The sequence below is a fragment of the Halichoerus grypus genome, chromosome 13 (genome assembly GCF_964656455.1).
Source record: "Halichoerus grypus chromosome 13, mHalGry1.hap1.1, whole genome shotgun sequence".
Classification (NCBI taxonomy): Eukaryota; Metazoa; Chordata; class Mammalia; order Carnivora; family Phocidae; genus Halichoerus; species Halichoerus grypus.
The window spans coordinates 23,471,115-23,497,136 of NC_135724.1; the positions used below are offsets into that span (position 1 = coordinate 23,471,115).

The 26,022-nt window shown below is 45.0% G+C and overlaps 1 protein-coding gene across 10 annotated transcripts in view; it reads left to right on the top strand.

Annotated features, from left to right (window-relative positions):
- MRO (maestro) overlaps positions 1 to 26,022 on the top strand; it is a 63,432-nt gene that overhangs the window by 33,064 nt on the left and 4,346 nt on the right. For 5 of the 10 annotated variants that reach the window (XM_078060303.1, XM_078060302.1, XM_078060298.1 and 2 more), the window contains 7 exons: positions 7,889 to 8,020; positions 12,401 to 12,510; positions 19,045 to 19,147; positions 20,959 to 21,105; positions 22,161 to 22,343; positions 24,815 to 24,970; positions 25,784 to 25,891. In XM_078060303.1, coding sequence (XP_077916429.1) covers positions 19,049 to 19,147; positions 20,959 to 21,105; positions 22,161 to 22,343; positions 24,815 to 24,970; positions 25,784 to 25,891 — 693 coding nt within the window. In that variant the 5' untranslated portion in view covers positions 7,889 to 8,020; positions 12,401 to 12,510; positions 19,045 to 19,048. Of the gene's footprint in view, positions 1 to 3,025; positions 3,273 to 7,888; positions 8,021 to 11,972; positions 12,248 to 12,400; positions 12,511 to 19,044; positions 19,148 to 20,958; positions 21,106 to 22,160; positions 22,344 to 24,814; positions 24,971 to 25,783; positions 25,892 to 26,022 lie in introns of those variants that run through there. The other 5 variants (XM_078060300.1, XM_078060301.1, XM_078060299.1 and 2 more) reach the window with 3 other exon arrangements.

The window sequence follows — 26,022 nt, forward strand, 5'->3', positions numbered from 1 at the left end:
CAGGAAATCTTTAAAATCGGCTTTCATCCGATTTTAAGAATTTAAGAACCATCTCTTACGTAAAGCCTTGTTGACTGGTGCCGTTGTGATGATGATCTTTAATGAATGAACCATGACAGGGAGGTTGAATAAAACAAATGGGATTAGAGTGCCGGGGAGACCCCTGGGCTGCCCAGAGTAGGAGTAGGTCTGGGGGGAGATGGAATGAGTGCAGAAAACAGGCCATGGTGATAAGGTTGGAGAGATAAAATGGGGCAGAGTCTGGAAAGTTTTGGTCATCAGTATGAGGATCCTGAACTTGATCTTGAAAAGTTCTGGAAGATTCTGGAGGATTAGTTGGAGTCACGTTGAGGGATAATGTGAAGTGCACAGAGAATGAAGTCAGAGAAATTCGTTTTGATTCTTGAATCTATAAACTTCTCAACAGCAGAGGCTTCATCTTTCATCTATATGGTATACGTATGCATATAAATCACATTATGTCCCAGGTATGCATTCAAAAATTTTCCTCAAAATTGTTTACTCAACCCAAAGCAATGAAGTGACAATATTACAAAGAAACACATGCTCAAGGTTGAAGCAAGGCAATTCTGGAATTTTTGCAAACCTTTGTAGGAGATCTCCAAGAATGAATTAGCAACAACTGGGATGCTTTACATGGTGGCAGTTGATCTGTACCCGGCATTCGCTCTCAATCTGGTAATTTCATGATAACCCTAACTTTGGGTTCTGAACCCACTGAGGCAAAGAGTAATAGAATGTGTGGTGGCAGAGACAACATCCAAGACAGAGGGCGAGCCATTCTTCTTCCCACCATTACCAGTTCAAATGAGTAACATCTATATAGATGCCCCTTCACCACTTTCTCTGTGGTCCAGGTCTGTATTTAGGGAATCTGAGGCTCAAAGAACTAGCTGGCTGGCTGGCTGGCTTGATTGATTATTTGGTGTTCCAATCCAACTTTATTTGTGGACACTGAAATTTGAGTTTCTTATAATTTTCATGAATCATAAAATATTCTTTTTTTCACTACCTTCACCTGTTTTCCCTAGCCGCCCCCCCCAACTCTGACAACCACCACTCTGTCTCTGTTACTATGAGTCTGTTTTTTCAGATTCTGCATAGAAGTGAAAGGATACAGTATTTGTCTTTCTCTGTCTGATTTTTTTTTACTTGGCATCATGGCCTTAAGGTCCAACCATGTTGTTGCAAATGGCAAGGTTTCCTTTTTCCTTCAGATAAACACCCAGATGTGAAATTGTTGGATCATATAGTCATTCTATTTTTAATTTTTTGTGGAACCTCCGTACTTTTAGAAAGCCCTAAAGTCAACACTTAGAAGCAGATAAGAATCGATGATTCTTCATTTATATTTCCTTTAACACAACTAACTCCCCATTAACTAATTTTAAAATCTCATTGATCTGACAGAATTTCAGTGTCTGCCCAGGTATCCAGAAGCCCAGACACTGAGCCATGTGAGTTTCTCTTCATTTACCCTCCAGCTACAACATCGCTGCATTTCAAGTCACATCTCCTGAATGTATGCCAGGACTTCCAAGTTTGAGACATTCCTGGTTGACAGTGACTATTTGGATTATAGCAGTAAAGTCACCGTGGACCAGAAAACCCTGCTGTGTTCCACATTTAGCATGCGGTGCTCATTCTGATTTTTACACATTTGAGGTAGAGGGGGGTGATGCCTGCATGTGCAAGGAGGAAGTAGAAGAAACACATCACAAAGGGCTTTGCTAAGATCTTCCAAGAAAGACAAGGGTTTTTCATTCAGTATTTTGAATTTGTTTACTTGAAATATTTTACCGGAGTTGCTATAACTCTAAGCTGCTTTGTCAAATCACACCATGAAGGCAAACGTCTCACACAACAGGTCCTTTCTAGGAAACAGCAAGAAGAGGGAATGGCTACTCCCTAGTTCCAATGATTGGGCAAATTCAAGCTTTGGCCATTGAATCAGTTCCAAAATGGATTTCACAAATGCTCAGGGTGGGGTTGATACTGGGATAGTTTTGATAGATAATCTCTTCCATGGCCTTGTATAAAGCAAATGCCACGAGTAAAATTATGCTAAGGGTCCCAGGCCACTAACTCCTCCAGGACACCATCATAACTGTACACTTGGATGACCACCGTGTGTGTGTGTGTGTGTGTGTGTGTGTGTGTGTGTGTAGGGTTGCAGTTTCCTACCCTGATGAAGTGGTGTGCCTTAGTAATACATGGGGAACGCTGCTTATAAAATTGGCCATGTCCAGTTCTATCCTACACCACACTATCATGCTCAGTAAAGAGAAGATCTTGCTGTCATTGGGTTGCCCAACTTGAACCAGGTCCCCAGTGTAATCCACTATCAAGCCATGCAGAAGTGCTGTTGCCCAAGGAGTGGCTGTCTTTACCCAGTGACTATCTTGTATGCAGTGAAGAGAAAGCCTATTGTCATAACAATGTAACCACTATCCCCCCCCTCACCCCAGGGCCTCCCTACGCACAAATGAAATTAGCACTAAATTAAATGTCCATTTACTTAAGCTCCTGTTGCGTTTGATTAGCTGCTGGGAAATACCAAAAAAAAAAGGCCTTTTTTTTTTTTTTAAGCAAACAAACTCATCGTAATTCCTATTTTGCTTCTGTAGAGTTAAATTTGAGTATCGTGAATGCCTCCAACCAATGTTGGCTTTTTTTTTTTAAAAGATTTTATTTATTTATTTGAGAGAGAGAGAGTGAGAGAGAGCATGAGAGGGGAGAGGGTCAGAGGGAGAAGCAGACGCCCCACTGAGCGGGGAGCCCGATGTGGGACTCGATCCTGGGACTCCAGGATCATGACCTGAGCTGAAGGCAGTTGCTTAACCAACTGAGCCACCCAGGCGCCCCCAATGTTGGCTTTTGTTAAAGTAAAAGAAACACCAAAAAACGTGCTGAAGATTGTAAAGATTCAGATAAATGGGAGAATCATTTGTTAAAAGCCCACGCTATGGACTGTTTGTGTCCCCCCCCCCGCCGCCCCCCGCAGAATTCCTACGTTGAAACCCTATCCCTAAATGCCTTTGGGAGGTGACGAGGTCCTGAGAGCGGAGCCGTCAGGATTAGGATTCGTGCCTTTGCAAGAAGAGACAGGCCGGGAGCGCGCTCCCTCTGCCCTCCTCTATGTGAGCACACCGCAAGACAGCCATCCGCAAACCAGGAAGCCGACCCTCACTAGACACTGCATCCCCTGGCGCCTTGATCTTGGACTTCCAGCCTTCAGAATTGTGCAAAATGTATGTTTGTTGTTAAGCACCCCCCAATCTGTGGTCACTTGTTCTAGCCGCCTGAGGGGACTAGGACCTAACCCACCCTGTGTAAACACTGTGCGGGGTGCCACAGGTTTGGAGTGATACTCCACAAAGACTCACAACCCAGGGTTGGGGAGATGGGTTCCTATGTAATAATTGGAATACAAATTGGTCGGTGATAAAGGCCATAGTGGGAGTGCACGTGCGTGGGAAGAAATGGATCAGGTTCTTGGGTCTGGGGCAGACTTTCGGTGTGGGGTTTGAACCAGACCAGGATGGCTTAGAGGGAGAGTTGCTTAGCGCTAGGCATGAAAAACAGACACTGAGGGTAGACATTTTCAGGGAAGTGAAAGGAGCTGAGTGGAGGGCGACTGTGTCAGTAAGTTGGGAGAAGGGCAGGGGAGGAGAAGAAGAGGCCATGTGGGAAGGTCAGGCAGCCAGGTGGCCGGGCTATAGGGCTGGAAGACCAGACGAGGGTGAAACCAGGAACCCTAGAGCTCAAAATTTGCTGAGGCCCTCCCTCTCAGGTGCCTACCTGCATCTGCAGACCCCCGAGAGGGAGAGTCTCCTAAAATTTTGTCCCACGTCTCTCTCCCCTTCCTTTAGCCCTGGCCCTGATTATACTGATTGTACTCATAATGGACATTGGACATAAGAGCCCATGGCCTGGCAGCTTGTGACCTCTCTGAGGGCAGGGATCATATATTTTTATCCGTATAGTTACCTTTACATTCCCTTATGCCCTAGTGCTGGGCTGAGAGCCTGGCACTGAGGAGACTCTCAATAAATGTTTATTGAATGAATAAACACTTGGTTAGTGACATAGGGCAACCAAGGCAAACGTGGTAAGCAGATAAATACTGGGGCTCGAAATAATCAGTCTCCAAACAGAAACGCAGCAAGGTATAAAAGGGTATTTCTTACATCAGTAGTAAGAGAAGACCCTGCCCTGGAATCAGCTCAGTATTTAAAACCTATCTCCCAACGTGTAGAGAAACAAGAATGTGTGTAACTCATCATCAAAATATGTATAACTTGTAATCAGAATCAAGGTCTCGTACCCCCGACACTAGAACAAATACATGATTCAAAATACAAAGCCCCAAAGTAAGAAATATTCTGCAAAATTTATAACATTTCAGCGTGCTCTCCTCCTACATCCGTTCCTGAAAGGAATTTTTTTCTTAAGAAATACAAATAGTTCTTTTTTTTTTTTTAAGATATCAAAGTCACTGTATTGTTAGGTTTGAGATTGCTATGTTACTTAATTATATTAAATGTTATTTCTGCTCATCAAAGACGAAATCTTTCTTTTCATCCTTTTTTTTTTTTAGAATAATGTATGTGCAGCCTAAATCAATATCCATTTGGGGGAGTAGATTCTTAACATAAAATTTGTGACAATGAAGTCAGCTTTACTTTTATTCTAATAGGTTTAAAATTTCAGGAACAAATAGAAAGCTAGAATTCTCTTTTCTCTAAGGATCAAAACCAAAGAAAGACAGTTAATCTCATTCTACGCCCACTTAGTCCCATATGATGAAGGAAGCACACGATGAGTAGCTTACTAACAGATCCCTGGGCAACTCTGGAAGCACTGAGTTTACACTCAACTGGGCCTGAATCAATAAAAGGTGAGATTCATGATACTCTTGTTTTATGATTAAATATATTAGTTGTCTAATAGAAACAAATTTCAAACAAGAACTGAAAGATGGAAGGGCCCTTAGAGAGCAAGAGCACGGAGAGGGCTCTGCTTCCCTGCTTCTCCACCAGCCTTCCTCCTTCCCCTCCTCAGCCCCTTTGCCAGAAACAAACAAAACCAAAAAACAACAACTACAACAAAAAAAACCCACCACCACCACCAACAACAACAACAAACAAAAAACCTCCCAAACACCAAAACCAAGAAACTGCAGTTTATTTTTTTTAATGTATTCTGTTGGGAGATGTGCACAGCAATTAAAAAACATTTCTTAAAATAAAACAAGATAAAAACAGAGAGGGAGGCAAACCATAAGACTCTTAAATATAGAAAACAAATTGAGGTTGCTGGAGGGCTAAGGAGGGCACTTGTTGGGATAGCACCGGGTGTTATATGTAAGGGATGAATCACTAAGTTCTACTCCTGAAACCAATACTACACTGTATGTTAACTAACTTCAATTTAAAAAAAATGTAAAAAATTTTTTTTTAGATTTTTTTGATGGTTAAAAATGCAAGAAAAAAAAAAGATTAGTAACTTTCTAGTCTGATTATCCCTGTTGATTTTTTAAACTGAAAGTAATAAATGCTTTTGGTAAGAAAATTCAAACAATGCAGAAAAGTATACATTTGAACTAAAAGCTTTCTCTCTTGCCCAGTTACTCTTCTCCTCGAAGACTCCTGTTAATGATTTCTTGAATGTATTTTGAGAAAAAATGTCTTTTGAAAAAAAATTGCTGATACAGCCAATTTTTTTCTCAAAAGACATTCACATACATTGAATTATTAATATATTCTCTGCACCTTACTTTTTTCACTTAATAATATACCTCAAATATCTCTTTGAATCAGCATACATAGGTCTACTCTATTTTTTTATACTGCTCCCTAGTATTCCATTATATAAAGGTACCCTAATATATTTATTTAACCTGTCCCCTGCTGATGGACATCTGCAACAATTTTTTGCTATTACAAATAATGTTTCTATGAATACCTTTTTACATATATATCGATGTCATCCTTCGTATGTATTCATAAGGTAACTGGATCTCACATATACAGTTGCATAGGTTGTACACTGCACAAAGCACTTCATCTATGTGGGCAACAGTCACTTTTTAGACATCATAACTTTAAGTACTTATTATGATAATTTTCTGGCAGATAGCATAAAATGTCTTAAGGAAGGAGTTCCTTTTTCTAATTTGCATGAAATCACCACAGCCCCCGGGGCTAAATGGCTATCAACAGAACTACTATGTCAAATGGCATATGCACGAGGACTTTTGATAGATATTGTCAACTTCCCTCCAAAACGGTTGTACTAATAGGCATCAGTTTTGACGGAGATAGCAGTGGATTCTAAGATCAAAAACTTGCTGTGTTGTTTTAAGCCATGGTCAATGTTTATTTACTTGAAATTATAAGAAAGAATGAGAACAGGAATACTTAAAAGCTACCCCAAAAGGGTGCCTGGGTGGCTCAGTCGGTTAAGTGTCTTTGGCTCAGGTCATGATTCCAGGGTCCTGGGATCAAGTCCCACATCCGGCTCCCTGCTTAGCGGGGAGTCTGCTCCTCCCTCTACTTCTTCGCCCTTCTCATGATGTCTCTCTCTCTCTCTCAAATACATAAAGGAAATCTTTTTTTTAAAAAAAACTACCAAAAAATATCTGGGTGGGTATTAGGTGATTTGCTTATTACCTACTTTCCTTTCCTTTCTGGGGACAATCTAATGTATAGTCTCTTAATGGAACAGAGATCAGTGGGAGAGAGAGGAAGCCGCTGGAGACCTAAGGCCCACAGAGTTGATTCCTGAATATACATGTGTTGATAAAACTGTCTTCTCTTGTTGTTTTCTGGAGGAATTAAATGAGCAATACTGGGAAAGGCACAATTAGCTGTGATGGACTTGTAGTGAGAGGCTGGGATCATGGGATCGACGACAGGATTATTGAAGTTCGTGGGCTATAGAAAAGCCATCCTATCAAGGAAGTCAACTGTCCCAATAATAGACTGGATTTCTAATGACAGAAGCACACATTTTCAAACACTTTTGGACATGGGCACATTGTTCTGTTGGTAAAATTGTGTCTGAAATTGTGTCATAAAATGCTGACACTTTTGTCGCTCAGTGGGATTCTACCGTAAATGTAAATACAATCCCGAGACTGTCAAGTTTAAGAAGAAGGAATATCCTAAGCAATGTCCACAACAAACAGAAAATGGACACAAGGAAGGTGGGGAAGAGGGTGGAGAAGAAAGGGATGGGAGGAAGGGAAGGAAATTCTCCTGGAAGGAAGGTCACAGAGAATAAGAGTGGCCTGTAGAGGTGAGTGGCCAAATCCACAGAACGGCTAGCTGGTCAAAGCAGGAGAGGAAGCTGAACGTGGAGTCTCCAGTCCCACCAACTGGCTTTGAGACTTCCGGGCAAGCCCCACTCACTCTGCCTGCCTCTCGGTTTCCCTACTTGTCAAGGAGGCATGGGAATGACCCCCCGCCCCCCAGGACTGCGAGGACAACATGACACATAGCATAAGAATGCTTTGGGCTGTTGGGGTGCCTGGATGGCTCAGTTGTTAAGTGTCTGCCTTCAGCTCAAGAATGCTTTGGGCTGTTAAGAGCAGGGACAAAGTGACGCACAGTCTTACTGGTGGAGTGGATTTGGCCTCTCGTGGTACTGTTGTTCCAATTCCCTTCACCAATAAGTACACGTAGCTTTCTCACGGGGCCCTTGAAAAGTAGGAAACTAACGTAAGAACCTTCAAAGTTTGCAAAACAGCATGGCCTGAAATGTATCTCTAGCAATTATTAGGGGGTAGATAGCTTAAAAAGGTCTTATTATGTATTTCCCTCTTGTGATAAAACTCAAACTCATTCTATGTTTCATATTCAAGGACAAAATGCAGCTTGGCCGGCCCCACGCTTGTTTAAAGGAGAGCGACGTTCCTGGGATTAGTTACATTCACCTTTCGTCAGTATGAGCTGTGAGAAGCCTGCCTTGCCGCGCGGCTCACGGCCTAGCTCAGGTAAGACCGCACAGAACGTTTTCTGTATTCGACCGCTTCCATTAAACTCTATAGTTCTTTGATTGCTGTAGATTTAACCTAGGTTGGAAGATGTTTATGTACATTTAGTTTTTTTTAAAAGATTTTATTTATTTATTTGAGAGAGAGAGAGAGAGAGAAAATGAGAGGGGGGAGGGGCAGAGGCAGAGGGAGAAGCAGACTCCCCACTGAGCAGGGAGCCTGACGCAGGGCTCGATCCTGGGACCCTGAGATCATGACCTGAACTGAAGGCAGACGCTTAACCGACTGAGCCACCCAGGCGCCCCTCAACATCTAAATTCTTAAATTCAGCATTACCCTCTGCATTTTTAAGCATGTGCTGCAAAAACTCAGCACTCTCTTGGGGCCACTGACCCTTTGTATAGCCCCATTGTTTGGCCCGAGTCCTCCACCATTGTAATGATGCACTGGGCATGCACTGCTTCTGTAATGTGACATCTTTCAGAGACTTGGTGGCTTTTCAGATATGCATACTTTGATGCTCTGGGCTGTTTCATGGATGTTCTTAAAGTAAACACAGATTTGAACCTCTTGATTTGCATGATTGGGTTTTCCTGGTCAAGTGAGTCGAGAACCATTTTCAGAGATCATCTCAGGCTACGTAAGGAAGAATTTGAACTTGTTCTTGCATTCCGGTACTAATAATGCCTGTCAAGTAATAAAGTCAGGAAAACAGAAGCAGGACAGCCAGACAGTGGGTTAGACAAGCAAATGGCCGACAGCAACTTTCTGCTCTTAGAGGCTGTCAAACTGGAGAGACTTCACTCCACTTCCCCCATCTGGGTATCAGGAGGCTCCTGCTTCCCTTTGCTAGAGCGTATTTGAAGCCGAGGAATGAACTTGCTGCTTCTCCCTATGGCATCTACTTTAGTCAAAGATTTGAGACAAAAAGACCATGGCTTTTATATGAAAGCAAAACAGATAGGTAGTAGAGTGGGAAGCCAACAGTGCTGAAGTTCGAGAAGAGCCTCCCAAGGGGTGTCGGCTTGCAGCAGGGAGCTCTGGGCTCCGCCATTGCTGTAGGTGGCTTCTGGAAGAATATGGAAAGCGTGAGGTTCCCTGGCTCACCTGGGTCATCCATCTGGGCTCCAAACCCATGCCGCACCTGCCCCCTAGAATGCCTTTCTTCCCCGTCTCCCTCTGCTAACCTCTGTTTCCGGTAAGCCCTGGTGCAGATGCTCCTTCCTTTACAAAGGACATCCTGATGGACTGGCCTTTGACTCCATGCTCCTTGTCAGCTCCCGTCTATGGCACTTAAAGTTTCCTATAGACACACCAGACCAGGTCTCAACTCCTCTCTCGGTTGGTTCACCCGGAGAGCACAGTCTGAGTGTTGTACCACCTGGAAAGCACTGTGCCTTGTTGACAGTAGGATCTCCATAAACATTTGAAGAATGAACAATGGATGGACGAGAAGTGGGTATTCTCAATTTGTGACTGAGCAGGCAGCTGATTTTATTTCTTTTTGGAAGTGAAAATCAAGAGGGGGTTTGGCCTGAGCTGGAGGGATTTCCTAAAAGAACATGAGAGGGAGGGAATGGAAAACCATCCCTTTTAGACAAGCTTCCCGCCTAGACAATGCACCATCACAGAAGGAGGGAACTCTGAAAATGCTCACACTGGAGAAAAACCATTAGATTGGTGACTATTTGTCCTCATTTCCCAAGTCTAAAGGGAAAGTGGACTGTTGTTGATTGATTTAGTTCCGCCTGTTGCCCTTTTCATCAGTAATGCAGACCAAGTAATTATCCTCTTTGCTTTTTTTTAGTTACATCAGCCTTAGTAATGTACTTTTGCAGATGAGGAAATATTAATTGAGAATGAAAATGGAGTTGTTAAACAATAAAATTAAATAATGATGGCGTGGGAAGGACATCGTGTCATCAGTACATCAATATGTTGCAATCAAATTATCAAAGAAACGTCCTCTCTCTAATTCCCAGAAGAACGGTGCTGTGTCCTAAGGCCAGGCTAGGAGAAGCTTAGCTCTGTTGGGCATCATGTCCTAATGTGGAATCTTCCCAAGTTTGTGCTGTGTCTGGAATTCTCTGGGGCTGTTGGCTCTGCCTGTGCCCTTTGTGGGAAGTGTTTAATAGAGCTGGAGTCAGATCAGTGAGTTTCCTGGGCACCAGTTCTGGTTCTGCCCGTGATCTTCTCTGTGGCTTTAAGCCAAACGGGGAGAACTTGTCTGCACTTTAATTTTCCCATTTGGCAAGTGAGGAAGACAGTATTTATCTGTCAAATGTTTTAAAAACTGAATAGAAAAGAAACTTTAAACATAAGGGGTCATGCATCGTGCCAGCTGTGTTCCTGTCCAGGCAGTGGGTAAATTTCAGTTCTCGTTCCGGGACGAGATTTGGCAGGGAATCCGCACACTTGCAGTGCAGATTTCCCTTCTCCAGCCACCTCCGTTGCCTGGTTTGATTTTATCCGCTTTTTGGTCATTCTGAGCACTCTATGGATTAGTTCACCATAAGAAAATGTCGTCCCAAGTCTTATTCCCACTCCTGGTAGATGACCCAACTCTGGTTTTACTGAGAAGATTAAGGCTCATTTGGAAGAATTAAACTTGCTCATCTTTCTCATTTGTGTGTTAATGTATCTCCATCTCTGTGGCTGCCTCCCAGTTTCAGACAAAAAGGGGGCCTCTCTATCCCTCCTCTTCAGAGCTCACCCTTGCCCCTGTGTCCTGGACTGCCCTCCCCTGGGTTTGTTTGTTTTTTTCCCTCTTCCTCTTCCACTTTCCAGTACTTGCACGAGCCAGGTCTCCCTTGCAACAGCTTTCAAATGCGCCCAGCCTCCATTCTATTCTAAAAAGCACACAAGAACACCGGAACGCCTTTGCTTGACCTTGCTGTCTCTTCCAGTCTATTTATTGCCTTCTTTTTCCGTCAAGACATCTCAATTTCCTCTTCCTAGAGGTTAGTGCGGTGGCTTCCTTTCTCTGTCACTGTTGAAATCGCATTATCAGAGGTCACCATGGGGGCCCGGTGGGCCCAGGCCAGAGAGGGTTTTGTGTTAGCCTCACCCTTCTTGCTTTCTCAGAAGCATCACTTTTCTTTCCCTCTACTTTTTCTTTCACCCTTCCACTCTGACCTACTTCTCTGGTTACATTGTGTGTGTCCTAATCGTGTTTCCCAAAGTTTCCCACCACACAGCATTGTGGCTAAGAGTCTGAGCCCCGACATTAGCCTGTGGTTGAATTCTGACTCTGCCACCAATTAACTGCATGACGCTCGACAAGGTCATCTCCCGGTGCCTCAGTTTCCCCATCCTTAATACGGGGATCATAATAAGAGTACTTATCTTAGGTTTGTGGTAAGAATCAAACGAGATTGTTATACGCAAACAATGAATCATGGAACACTACATCAAAAACTAATGATGTAATGAATGGTGATTAACATAACATAATAAAATAAAATTTAAAAAAGAATTAAACGAGATGGTCTATGTAATATTTACTTCAATGTTTGGCACGTAAACATATCCAGTAAACATTTTTCAGCATAACGATGAACTCCGAGAGCTTTGAAAATGTGACTTCTTTTGTCTTAGGACATATTGCCCACTTTGCCAAACACAAGGCCAGACAATAATTAATGTAAATGGATTTATGGGAAGTCCAGGGAGGGAAGAGTGAGGGGAGGAAAAGAGGCCTCCAAATTGGCAAGTACAATTAATTATTCCCAGTTTTTTGTTTTGTTTTGTTTTACCAATAAATCCACAGTTTTGTTGGGAGTTTAAGTCGGTCCTTTCAGCACCGATGGTGTTTGTTGAGCAGAAAGGGGCGTCAGCGTTAAAAGCTGTAGCTGTTGGTGCACCAATCAGTCACAGAGAAGCTGCTTGGCCTGGAACGCAGTGTCCCATCCTTAGATTAAATACTGCTGGAACCGGATTAGGGAAGGAAGCCTTGCGGCGGCAGCTGCCCGGGGAGCCTGGAACCCGTCCATTGAGTGATGCTGCCATCTAGTGGCGTCACGGGGGAACCGCGCTGGGCAGAGCCCTTCATTTGGTGCAGGGGAAGAGCCTCGGAATTGCAGCCCTTGCTTCACGAAGTGTGGGTGAGACTCGGGCCGAGGGAAGAATAAGGGGAAAACACAACAAGGGGAAGGGGGAACGACACCTCAGCACAGTTTGGGGAAGTAAAGGACACAAGTGAGGCTTGCAACCCCTGAGAACAATCTCGTCGGTATTCGAGCGCAATTCCCTCCCCCACCCCAATACGGTCATCTAAACTTTGATTTTTTTTCCCCTGGGAATCTCACTTTCCAACACTCTGCGCTGACCCGTTATCCTGAACAGATCCTGTTTCACCTTCTCATTTCCCTTCTACGTTAGGAATTCAGGGCTGGGAAAATTGAGCCTAGTCATCCCACCTGGCGACCACAGCGGATCTGGGACCCGGGCTCCAGCCGCACCTGCCGCAGCTGACCACGTGACGGGCGCAGGTAAGGGCCGGCTGCCGGGACAGCGGCAGGGGGAGGCCCAGGTCGATCGGGGGTTTCCCGGGCGGTTTGGGACTGTCACTCGGGTCGCTGACATCAGGGGCAATTGACGTCCTCTTTGTAAAACTGAAGTGGGCAATGCTGGCCGTGAAGCCAGTCTTTCTTCTCTTCACAAACTATGTCAGTCCACCTCTACCCAAGAGATGGATTATAGATCATTGTATCCAGGCATCAGAGAGCTTTAGGAAGGGGGGAGGGGGACTGAAGGCGAGATATTGGTGCTTCAAACCGAAGCGTGGACACAGCGTGTCCTTCCCTGGTGAGCACGCAGGGCGCTTTCTGGGGACTGGACATCGCCTTGCACACAGTGATATTCTGCACACACAAGTACAGACGCTGGACCTCCGCTCTGCCGTTTGTTACTAGCGATTTGACTTGAGTCGTTTACATTGATTGCTCTCAGCATCATCTCCCTCTTTGCTAAAATGGACATAATTAAACTGACCTCTCAAGATTACTGTGAAGATTAAATCCAACAGAAGAAGAGCCTCTTATTTGGAAGACTGGGCCTGGATTTGAGAGAGCTAATGGAAGAAGGTGGTTAAAGCAGAGAATCAGAGAAGAGGCTGCGCGCCTCAAATATTTTGCTTTCAATTATGGACTTTCCCGGTCTTTAAGGTAGGGCTGTGGTCTTTTCTTTGAATATGGATCCACGAGCTGGTGGATCTTGAGGCGTCTTACATAAGGCACACACATCATCTGTGAGTTCTGGTTTTGGTTTCTTTCAGTGGAATGAGAGCTGAAAGGCACCTGGGGAGAACTGTATAAAGTCACTTCTGGGCAGCCATTCAGATTCCAGTTATGGTTCCATGAAGACTCTTTCCAAACGTGTACTGTCCACACCGTTTCTAAGTAGACAGCAAGTTTTTAGCAGCTTCCCATTGTTGGATCTTTCCAAAACATTCCATTTTGCATTCATAGAAACAACTTCCTTTCTTGGTATATTCACTTTTCATCAATTTCTCAACTGTTTAAATGCCACAGTTACGATAACAAGTACAGGTGTCAGAAACTGGTTCTTGGTCAGCATAAAAGGAGGAGTGAGAGTGGGCACCATCAACCACACGCACCGGTTGGTGCAGTTCACGGAGGGCCTGGAGAATACAGTCCCCCTGGCAAGCTGGCTCAGCAGAGCTTAGCTGAAACAGCGTCTCCTGCATGTGTACAAAGTGCTAAATAGGGTACCTAGCATACACAGTGCCCAATACTGGGTAGCTATTAATATTATGGTGATGATTAATAAGGTAGTGTTGGGAGGGTTTTTAGAAATCTAACAGTTTTGGGGCACCTGGGTGGCTCAGTCGGTTAAGCAGACGACTCTTGATTTCAGCTCAGGTCATGATCTCAGGATCCTGAGGTCGAGCCCTGCGTCAGGCTCCGTGCTAGGCATGGAGTCTGCTGGAGATTCTTTCTCTCCCTCTGCCCCTCTCCCCCTAAAAAAAAAGAAATCTACAGTTTCTTCCCCTTGTTTTACAGAAATGATCAAAGTGTTTTGTAATTTTGGCCTTCGTAATATACCTTTTGGCTTCACTGAGTAAAAGGATTATTGACTATAAACCTAATATTTTCAGTCAGAAGAATTTAAATTTACAGAGGTATTTGGGAGTCAGCCTAAAGCACAAAGCAGTTTTCTAGGTCACCCTAAATCCATGTCTGTTCAGGAAGAGCAGGTAGAATCACAACATGGTGATGAAGACAAGCTCCAGGGTCTCAGAAATGGTGAAAACCAGGGGGCAAGGCATTATTAGCACACCCAGGAAGGACTTCCCAGAGGAAGCAGAACACGGTGAAGAATGCACACAGGGATGAATGAAACTGTAAGCAGAGCCATGCCTTTGGCTTCAAAGTGGCCAGATGGCCTCCCAGACTCAGTCACACCGGTCTGGGCATCTGGGATGACCTGATCAACCTGCCAGAAAAACCTAATCCCTCAAAGCAAAGTGTGGGGGTGAGTGGGCTTGCAGCTGGGGTTAGGACACCTAAGAAATCTTTGAATGCATAGACTGTGTTTAAAATGCTCCTCTCTGAGATCCTGCATGGCAACAGATGGAAACTGTCCTTTTGTTTGATTGGATTGGGTCTAAAGGACTTAAGTTTTGGAAAAGAGAAGGGAGGAGGACACCACAGGCAGGAAGGAGGGCCCCTAGGTAGTGGGAGCTGTAAGCTCAAGAGCCACAAAGCTCCAGGTGAGGAGTAACTTCTATGTTTGTTTTCTCTTTTAAGGAAACTTTTCATCTAAGAATAGTATCCAAGAAGAGTGTACAAATCATAACCTGTACCGCTCAATGTGATTTTTATCGTGAAAGAAATTCAAGGTGCTTCACGGACATATGTTGTCAATGCCATGTCCTCTGCAAAGACTCTCTCCTCTCTTACCCTCTTGGCCCCAGCTGCTCCTCTGACTTCTGGGGTCTCTCCCAAAGTGTGCAGTACGCCAATTCTGGAGTTATTTAAGTTCCACTGGAGAAGCAGTAAAAAAAAAAGTGCAGTGCTCAGGCCCTGTGCGCTCTGCGATTGTGACCCAGTAACGACGGGGTAGGGGTTTATAACAAGCCCTACAGGGGATTCTAATGTCGGGGGCCTGGCCAGCGCTGTGGGAAATGATTTGTTTTTCCTACACCAGAAATGGACATGAGCCCTGACAAGCTGTACGATTGAACTAGATCCTAGTTTCCATCTGGTACTGGGGACGTAGGGCGGTAGGAAGCGCTTGCTAGCAGAGGTGGTGAGCTAGAGGGGGAGCCCTGGGCGGGTTCCTAACCACATTCTGAATCTACCACGCAGAGCACTCAACCCTCATGGACTTAGCACGGCTTGAGAGCCTTCCATGACCTTAAACTTTACACATGCCTCTGAAGAAGTGACAGGGCTGGATGCTTGGCTTCTGAAGCCCAGAGCAGATGTTTTGGATGGCTGAACCCCTTACCTGCTGTGCTAATCCTACAAGAGAAGTCCAGCATAATGAACGGGGAACCAGCTTTGCTTTCCTTCTCCATTGAGAGAAGCCTCTGCTGTGATGTTCATGCCTCAGAACAGAGATACAAGCTGTTTTATAATGAGGCTTGTGCCTCCTTAGTAAGCAGCCCCCAGCTTGACCAACTTCACTTCTTTTAAGCTCCCCTACCCACAGCCAGGTGCTCATCAACTCTGATCAGGAGCATTCAACCCAACGAGTGGCAGGTTCTACTGAAACAGAAGGCTGTGTGCAGAAAACCCCAAAGGAAACAGCCAAGCATGTTTGGCCTCAGTGTGAATTTTAAAATCCCTCCTGGAGAAGGCCGGCATAGTAATAGCAGTGGTTTTCTAAGTGTGGTCGCCAGACCAGCAGCACCCCGGTGTGGATCTGGGGCCCTGCTTCAGACGTACAGAATCAGAAACTCTGGGGATCGGGGCTGGGAGTCTGTGCTGTAACAAGTCCTCGGGGTGATTCTAGCACACGTGCAGCGTGAGAACCACTGGCTTAATGGAATGTAAAACTTACGGAATGCCTTTATTCAAACAAAGAAAATATTGCTAATTGGTGGGGGTGATTTTTTTCTGGGCTTTTATTTGAGATCCCCATTGCAGTAGTGGGGGGAGCTCTGCTGGCCAGAGATGAAGAAGAAATAGAGCCGAGGGGCTGGAGATGAAGAAGTGTTTTCATGGATCTCTCCAGTGTCTTCTGACCAAGAGAGCATTATGGAAACCAGCAGGGGTGGAGAGGCAAGACAGTGGAGAAACCAAATCCCGATGCACCTCCAGGGCAAACAGAGTCAAATGTTCCAAAGCACAGCTGTTTAAGAGCTGGGTTGTGTCAGCCACCTGTGTTTAAATAAGTTTGCAATTCAAGTACAGTAAGTAGGGTGGCCAGCATGTCCAGGTTTGCCTGGGATGTCCCTGGTCTTAGCACTCAAAATCCCACAGCTCAGGAAACCCCTCAGGTCCAGGCTCCAGTGTGTGTTTTTCCCATACCACCAATCAAGTCTCCAATTCTCAGCAGATACCCACTGGATGTCCTATAATTCAGTTCAGTTTTGACACTATCTTCTTAGAGATAGTGTCAGATCCACAGGTTATGGGCTCCAACCTACAAGGCAGTCCCCACTCCCTTTCCTTTAGATGTCAGTAGCAAGTCTGGGTTGTCACCAACCAGCTATAGACTGGATGTTCCCACAGCCCCCTCCTTGGGTTTGAGGAATTTGCCAGAACGGCTCACAGAAATCAGAGAAACATTTTACTTACTGAGTCACCGGTTTATTATAAAAGGATATAACCCAGGAAAAGCCAGATGGGAGATGCATAGGGTGACATATGGGGAAAGAGCATTGAGCTGCTACGCCCTGAATGTACCACTCTCCCCAGATCTCCACGTGTTCAACAACCCGGAAGCTCTCTGAACCACCTCCTTTTGGGGTTTTGTCAAGGCTTCATTTTACCTAGGCACAATTGATTCAATCATTGACCGTTGGTTGTTGAACTCCATCTCCAGCCCCTCTGGCCTCCCAACAGGAGGGGAGGGGACTGAAGTTTCCAACCCTCATTCCCCTGGCAACCAGCTTCATCCTTTAGTGAGAAAGGGCTTTCTGAAAGTCGCCTCATTAACATGACAAAAGACGCCTTGATCACTGTAACCACTTGGGAAATTCTAACGGGTTTAGGATCGCTGTGCCAGGAACAGGGACAAAGACCAAGTATATATTTATTATAAGTCACCATATTGCAGGGCAAACTGAGGTGACTGGTCAGTACTCACCCTGGTTCAGTGACCGTCCAGTGGAATTACTGGGTGAGCTTTTTTTTTTAAGATTTTTTTTTTTTATTTATTTATTTGACAGAGAGAGAGACACAGCAAGAGAGGGAACACAAGCAGGGAGAGTGGGAGAGGGAGAAGCAGGCTTCCCACTGAGCAGGGAGCCCGATGTGGGACTCGATCCCAGGACCCTGAGATCATGACCTGGGCCGAAGGCAGACGCTTAACGACTGAGCCACCCAGGTGCCCCCTGGGTGAGCTTTAAAATGACTTGATGCCAGGGCTCACCTCCAGAGATGGTGATAGACTTGGTCTCAGGCACGGCCAGGGCATCAGGAGATGGAAAGTTCCTTAGGTGACTTTACTGCGGCTAGCGACAGAAAACCCATGCAGCTCCTTGCCTATCATTTCTCCTACTAAATTTTTTTTAACCACAACAAAAGTCAATAGTTCTGATGAAGTTAGACTCCTACCACATACCACATTAAAAAATGTACTCAAAATGGATCAACAGTCTAAATATAAGAGCTAAAACTGTAAAAAATCTTGGAAGAAAACATAGGGGGAAGTCTTCATGACTTTGGATCTGGCAATGGATTCTAGTATCCTAGTTCAGACTTCTACTAGTTCAGGCTCGTTTATACTAGTTTATACTAGTGTACCTCAACTCGGGCTGTAGATCAGAAATACTTTGTGAGCTATATTTATTTATAATATATATTTTAAATAATATATACATGTGGTGAAATTACAAAACTGTAGATATTTAAAAAAGTATGAAAAAGTAAGTGTTCTTCTCACCCTGGTTGCTCAGATTTCTACCCCACAGGCAGTTTTTGTTAAAATTTCTTGGGTATTCTTCCCTGTTCTATGCACGTGCAAGCATATATGTACATATATATTTCCCTTTCTCATACTAACAGTAACATACTAATCTTCACTTTTCACTCAACAGCATGTTTTGGAGATCATTTTAGCATAGGTAGATCTGCCCAAAATTCTTTTTTTCCTTCCAAAAAATTATGTTTATTAACATATATTATCTATATAGATTTTTCTTTTTTTTTTTTAAGTATTTTTTAGTGGGTTTTTTTTTTTTTTGCCCAATATTCTTTTTAATTACAACATTGTGGTCATCTATAGTTGCGTAGTTGTAATAGATAGGTCTAACTTATTTATATTAAATAACTAGTTACAACTATTAAAGGACATTAGATTGTTCATTACAAAGTGGTAGGGCCTATCCTATCCGTATGTCTTTGAGTAGATGATGTACCAGTGTATCCCTTGGGACGCAAGAATGGCTGAAAGATATGTGCATTTCACAATTAGAGGAGATGACATCAAGATCCCCTCTAAAATGCAGTACCAATTTACATTCCTGGGCATCTTTTAAAAACACAGAGTTTCAGGCTACATTTTACTTTAACTCATGAGAATCTGTGTGGGTGGGGCCTAGAATCTTTATTTCATTTCTTTGGTGATTCTGGTACAAGAAGGCTCTTGGATGGAATGGGAACCACGGGACAGACCATCTGGATGCCCCTGCTGCATTTCCTCCTGCTTTTTATCTTTTGATGGGACTGTTCCATCTCCTCACCAAGGGGACAGGCTCCTAAAGGACAGGCCTCTGGGATGTTGCTTCTTTATGTTCTTACCCTGGCACAGTGTTTTGTATGACACTGCTTGTTGGTGACAAGGCTTGGCAGAAGGTTTGTGGCTCACATGACGATTCTGTTTTCTTTTAGTTCCATGGATCAAACACAGAGAGGAATCCTGGGCCAGCCCCTGCCCATCCCCACCACCCAGCCCAAGAAGAAAAGGACGTCAATGATGTCTTTCTTTTCCAAGGTCTGTCACAAAATATTATAAACCAAGGTCCCTCCCAACAACCACATGTAACAGCGCCTGGTCTGCATTAGTTGTGGTGGCTCCGCTGAGGTGTTCTGAAAAAAGCTTAATGACACTTCTTATAACACGGACCGAATGTTTATAGGATAGCAAGATAAGATGGGAGGAATTTGGCTTGCTGCTAACTTAATCATAAAAGTATAGAATGAACTGCAATGCATACTGAGAAATAATGGTGAGACCTGGTGATCATCCAAATACCGAATAGGACTGTGGGTCCAGTCTGCAGCCCCTCACTCCCCAGGATGGTGAGGAGGTGGTTTTTTCCTGGATCTTGTCTGGATCCTGCATTGTCTTGGTTCTGATGTTGGCACATGTTGCTGTGTCGTGTGAAGCACAGAACACTGCGGCCTGCCTCGTCTCATAGGCTCACGACAGAGGTAACCCGGCCCTTACCCTGCAGTGAGAGTTCAGTCCCTGAAGTAGCTTCCTGCATTGGCCACACGGGGTTTCCCAATTTGCATTACTTACGCCTTTCTTTTCCTAATCTTAGTTGCTCAGATGTATGCATTCTGGTGGGACATCCTTTAGGTGCCCTGCGATGTTTGTAGATGTGGTTTGCTAGTTGGGTCAAATGCTGTTGAGAGGTTGATGAAGACAAGTACTGAGAATTAACCCTTGGATTTGGCCACATCAACCTGACTGCAGAAGGTTCAAGAGATAACGGAGAGACAAATTGGAGAAAACCAGTATAGACACATCTTTTAAGGTGTTTAGCTACAAGGTAGAGCAGAAAAGTGGGGAAAAGCTGGAGGAGTAAGAAGAGTTGGGGAGGGGTGCCTGGGTGGCTCAGTCGTTAAGCGTCTGCCTTCGGCTCAGGTCATGATCCCAGGGTCCTGGGTTCGAGCCCCGCATCTGGCTCCCCGCTCGGCGGGAAGCCTGCTTCTCCCTCTCCCACTCCCCCTGCTTGTGTTCTCTCTCTCGCTGTGTCTCTCTCTGTCAAATAAATAAATAAAAATCTTTAAAAAAAAAAGAAGAGTTGGGGAAATGCTTTTCTTTGAGATGGAACCAGCTGAGCATTTCTTGTCCTGTGAAGGATCCCTGGTCTCAGCTCACATCAACTGTCTAAAGCCCCCTTTCTTTCTTTTTTTTTTTAAATGATTTTATTTATTTATTTGACACAGAGAGAGAGAGAGAGTGCGAAAGAGCACAAGCAGTGGGCGGGGAACCCAATGCGGGGCTTGATCCCGGGACCCGAGCATCATGACCTGAGCCCAAGACAGACGCTTAACTGACTGAGCCACCCAGGCGCCCCTGAAGCCCCCTTTCTTCTGAGCTCTAGCACACCCGCAGTGATCCTAGAGCACCTGTCCCCATACTTCCCCCAACCTACCTCAACACCAACCCTGCATTATTTGTCTCTACCTCTTTCCTCTTCCATCCATTTTCTTCATTGTGTAGATCAAACTAATGTATTTCCAGCAAAAATCGGGTGTCTTTAGGTGGAGAAAGATGGGCTAAGTTGAGCAGGCCACACAGGATTTTCTTTAGAGGGAGGGATTGGGGTTGGGATGGGTATGACTCTGAACACTCCCCAAATCAATACATTTTTTTTAAAGATTTTATTTATTTATTCATAAGAGACAGAGAGAGAGAGGCAGAGGGAGAAGCAGGCTCCCCGCTGAGCCGGGAGCCCGATGTGGGACTCGATCTCAGGACCCTGGGATCATGACCTGAGCCGAAAGCAGACGCTTAACCATCTGAGCCACCCAGGCGCCCCCAAATCAATACATTTTTGACTTACTACCCAGGTCTCTTGGACACTGAGGTTCCAGAAGCGGGAGTCTCTGAAGAATGTGTTCTCCAACTTGGCAGAAAGAGCCCAGGACCCCAACGCTAAAAAGCGTCACATGGCAATGAGAGGCCTGGGAACCATGGCCTGTGAGACCCCGGACAAGGTAGGAGGGAAAAGTGGCACCTGGCCAGCCCTCATGGCCTGGAGTCTCAGACTGGGAGACAGTGCTTCATGTACCAGTTATCTGTTGCTGTGTGACAGATCACCACAGACCTAGCATCCATCCTCTTGAAGTTTCCTTGGGTTAGGGGTTTAGGTACGGCATGGCCAGGTCCTCTGCTCAGGATCTCACAAGGCTACCATCAAGGTGTGGGTCAGACTGCATTCCTTTCTGAAGCCTAGGCTCCTCTTCTAAGCTTCTGTGGCCGTTGGAAGAACACGGCTCCTTCCAGTTGTAGGACCAAGGTCCCTGCTCTCTTGCTGACTGGCCAGCTCCGCTCCTTGAGGCTGTTCTCTTAGAGCATGTGAGCTTTCTTCTTCAAGGCCAACAGGAGAGCCTCTACCACTCATGTCTGCTCAGGTGGACTCTTACGTAATATAATGTAACCATGGGAATGATATCCCATCACTGTCGTCATATTCTAGAGACTAGAAGCAAAGTCACTGGTTCTTTCCACGCTCAATAGAAAGAAACTGTACAAGGGTGTGACTCATTTGGGGTTATTTGGGGGTCATCACACCTCAGTATTATCAGCCTTGGGAAACAGAGCTGCAGATGGGATTAACACACCCCTGGACATCACCCTCTTGGGTGAATTTAATTGATTTTTGAATAATTTATGCCTGTTTAGTAAAAGATGTTTTCCCCACCTCTGCTTTTAGCATCTGTTGACTTCAGTGACCATTTCATCTCATCCCTGATAAAAGTATCCGCTATGCCCCAGATGTCTAGATCATCCAGCCCACCGCACTCCTTGACGTGCCCTTCCGGCCTCATCTGCTCATAGACCAGCTCCAGATCGCTCTTTCTGTTCCTCTTCCAAGACTGAGCTGGCTCTTGGGTCAGGTTAATGGAAGCATTTGTTATTTTAATGAGATTTGTTGCTGCCACGCTCTCAGTCCAAGTCCTAGGTTATTGGAAGATTAGAAGTAGGATTGCTCTTCAACGCACGGGGAACAATTTCTGGACTACTCATGCTTTTCAAACTGTGTTAACAGGTGAGAAAGTATAAGAAAATTGTCCTAGATCTGCTGGTGCGTGGACTGTATGACCCTGTGAGTGCTGAAGTTATCCACGAGAGCATGAAGACTCTGACCATCATCTTGGGCAAGATCCAGGGGAAAAGTCTGGGCTCTTTCTTCGTAGACATCACTCTTCAGACCAGGACTTTGTTAGATGACGTAAGTGAGACAATTCAGAAGAATTCTGGGTTATTAAAGTTGAAGTGGGATGAGAAATGTGAGCCCTGGGTGGCGTGTGGCTCAGAGAACATGGTCTGTATTATTCACTTATTTATTAAGAAATCATTGAGAGGCTAGTATCATACTGGGGGTTATGGAAGACATATAAAGAAGGAGGAGTTTTTGTTGTTATAGAGAAGTGAATATATATATACCGATGATGAAGGTGGTGATGGAGATGATAGTGAAGATGCTGGTAACAGCACCCTCATGTATTCAGTACTTTGTTATGAATGTGACAATAACAGTACTTAGTGTTTAGCGAGCCAGGCACGGTGCTAGGCAGTTTTCATGGGTTATCTCATAGAATCTTCTCAATAACCCTGTGACGTCGGCACTACTATTATCTTCACTTTATAAAGGAGGAAACCAAGGCACAGAGAGTTTAGGGGACTTGCCCGAGATTCACAGAGCCTGTGAGAGGATGGATATGAGCCCAGGCTTTCTGACTATAGGACCTGTGCTCTTCACTGCCATGTGACAAGGCAGGCTAAGAAAAAAGTGCACTGATACGTTGTTTGCTCTGAAACTGTGGGGACTCTGAGATACCTTCCTTCCAAGCTAACCAGCTAGCCTGCTGCAGTTACACACACACACACACACACACACACACACACACACACACACCCTCTAACAGAGAGATAATACCTGTAGAACAGGAAACAGACCTTTTATTTACTCACAAAGCACCTTACGAGAGTTCCCCACACCGAATTCCCCAGATGGACCTGCGCCACACGAGAGGAAAAGAAATCTTGAAATTATGAAACTTGGAGTTTACATAGGGGCTTCTGGCCCATTTGCCTCTCCTCACACTCAGAGAGACAGAGAGACCTTTGCTCTGGAATGCAAACCAGTCATCTCTGGTCTCTACTTTACCTCCCTGGAATGTAAACAAATATCTCCAGGAAGATGTCTAGATCTCCCTGCAGGTGCTATCTTAATTTCCAGGACTTGTTTGCCATGCAATCACTTTTTTATACCCAGATGGACTGTAATTTTTGACCAGGAAGCCCTGGTTGTATATAGTAACCTGGAAATAGTCGTGGAGAGTTGTTTCCTGACGGTGTATATCTAGCATGGCACCCTGACTGCTGTCGTATGCTGTGCTCGCCTGGGGATGTGTTCCCTGTCAGATGATTGTCAGGCCCCTAGCAGGCCAGGCACCCATTTTATGTGTCTTGTACCTCTTGTAGCGGTAGGGTACCATTGAATTGAATTACACACACACACACACACACACACACACATTGGTAGAACAGTGAAGAAAGTGCAACACTAAAGCAATTTGTGTAAGTGTCCCATGTGCTAAAAAATATTTTTCAATAGTTCATGAAACAATCAGTGGTCTTTGGTCTTGCTGAGTGTCTGTGACCCCCAGTTCTAGGTGCTCCTTGCCCCTGAAGAGGCCCAGCCCAGCTCTGTTCCTTCTGGTTTGCCTGGACATTTCAGGGGACCAGGAAACACTGATCTAAAATCCCTTCACCAACAGTCAGGAGACTGGGTGCTACCCTGGTTCATGGTCACCAGACGGTGTGACTCCCACAAGTCTCTGAAATGCCCTGAGCCTTGGTCTCCTCATCAGGAAAGGAAGATACCTGGACCAGACCTCTCACCTTGGAGAACAAGAAAGGACTGAACCCACTGAGACACATTCAGAGACAAATCAGCCAACCGTACTAAAAGCAGGGAGAGATCGCAGGGTGTCAGGGAAGAAACAATTGTTATTTCTACTACAGAAGGAGAAACTCAGACCAGAAGTGAAGAGACATGCCCTTGTAGAAACTCTGTGAATAATCAACAGGAGATGGGTCGAATGAATTATAGTGCAGCCACCCCAAATTCCTTTAGGTAGTGACATGGAAAGAGCTCCCAGATAGATTGGTGAAAAATCAAAGTACATAACAGTGGGATGGTGTGCTTCCATTTGTGTAAAAATGTGAGAAAGGACAATATAATACATGTTTTATTCTTTTTCGTCTTAATTTTTTTGGAGGGATACACACAATATGTGTAACTTTGTTCATTCATGGGAGAGAAATTGAGTGGCAGGCAGAAAGGGGTAGGAAGGAGACTTACTTTTGTTAATAAAACGATTTGGTTATTTTGAATTTTGAACCATACAAACATATTCTATCTCCAAGACATTGAATAATAAAGAACAGAGCTGGGAAGCTGGGATTAGCACAGTGATCCCCCGTCTAATTGTCTTGTCCTCTGAAGAAGATGGTTGTTGAAGACTCAGCCCGTCTCCTCTCTGTCCCCCACCTCAGGCAGCTAAGTGCTTTAGACTGGATCTGGTGAACCACCCCCTACCATGCAACAAAGAACGATGACTGTGATGTTCTCTGATGCAGTGGCCTTTTGGTAACGACCTGGGTTTTGTTGTTTTGTTCACCGGGGACCCACAGGAGAATGACAACCTGAGATATTCAGCCTTCGTCTTGTTTGGGCAATTGGCAGCCTATGCTGGGCGGAAATGGAAGACATTTTTCACCAGTCAGGTCAAGCAGACTCAAGATTCCCTCCTGATACATTTACAGGACAGAAATCCCCAGGTTGCCAAGGTAAGTCTTTGACTCTCCCACCGACTGCATGAGAGCTCTGGGCCATTCCTAAAGGGGCCTGCGGCTGTGCCCTGTTGTGATGAGCCGCTAGACTCTCTGTTCCTGCCAGTTTCGTTAGGGACGCTCGGCAGTGTATCCACAGGAATCCTTGGAAAGGTGCCTGCCGGTGTGTCATCTCTCTCTGAGCAAGCGTGCTATTTTCCATTTGCTCCTGCCCCACCTGCCCGATCAGTGCCTGCCAATGGTAGATAAATTCAGGTTACTGGAGCATGGGGGCCAGAGAGGCACGGGTTTAATCTGTGGGGCAGTAGCCCACATAATGAGGACATGAACTCATGCCACTTAGCTTCTGTCACTGTGTAGATTTCCCACCCCTGGCTTCTCAATCCCCTACAGAGCTTTTGTTTTATTCTTAGAGAAAACATGTCCTAACAGAGTTGGATCGATGTCAGGCTTTCAAAACCACTGGGAGCAAGAGGTTCCACCAAACCACTTGTCTTTTTTAAATTAGTGCCCACGAGAGAGAGACAGAGACAGAGAGAATTTGGGAATTTAGGAATTCAGAACTACTTTTGATGGGACAATAACCAGTGGTAAACTATAAAGTGACGCTCTCCCTACCAGCCCCAACTTATAGACCTGGCCATTTTAGAAGCAAAATCCTTTAAGGTTGACGTCTTCAAACTTTCTGGAAGTTACTTTCATACCCTCAGGGGCCCCCAGGCCACAGATAGGGTGCAATGCTCTTCCTTGCTTGGATTCTAGAACTCTCTAACGTTTTTTACAATAAGATGGTAATACTATTTTTCTCAGGCTTGCAAGACAACATTTCGAGCCTGTTCTCCATATCTGAAAGAAAGAAAGGAAAACAGCTTCCAGACTGAAGAAGATCAAAGGAACCCTAAACTCTGCCGGCAGCTGGTGAGTGAGAGAGGGTGTAGAGAATTCTCCCAGAGGTCCCTGCCCTCCTGGTGCCAACCCAGAAGGTGGCAAGCCACACGAGGGAGTTACTCCCTGTAAAATGCCTCAGGCCAATTGTGTTTCGATTGTAA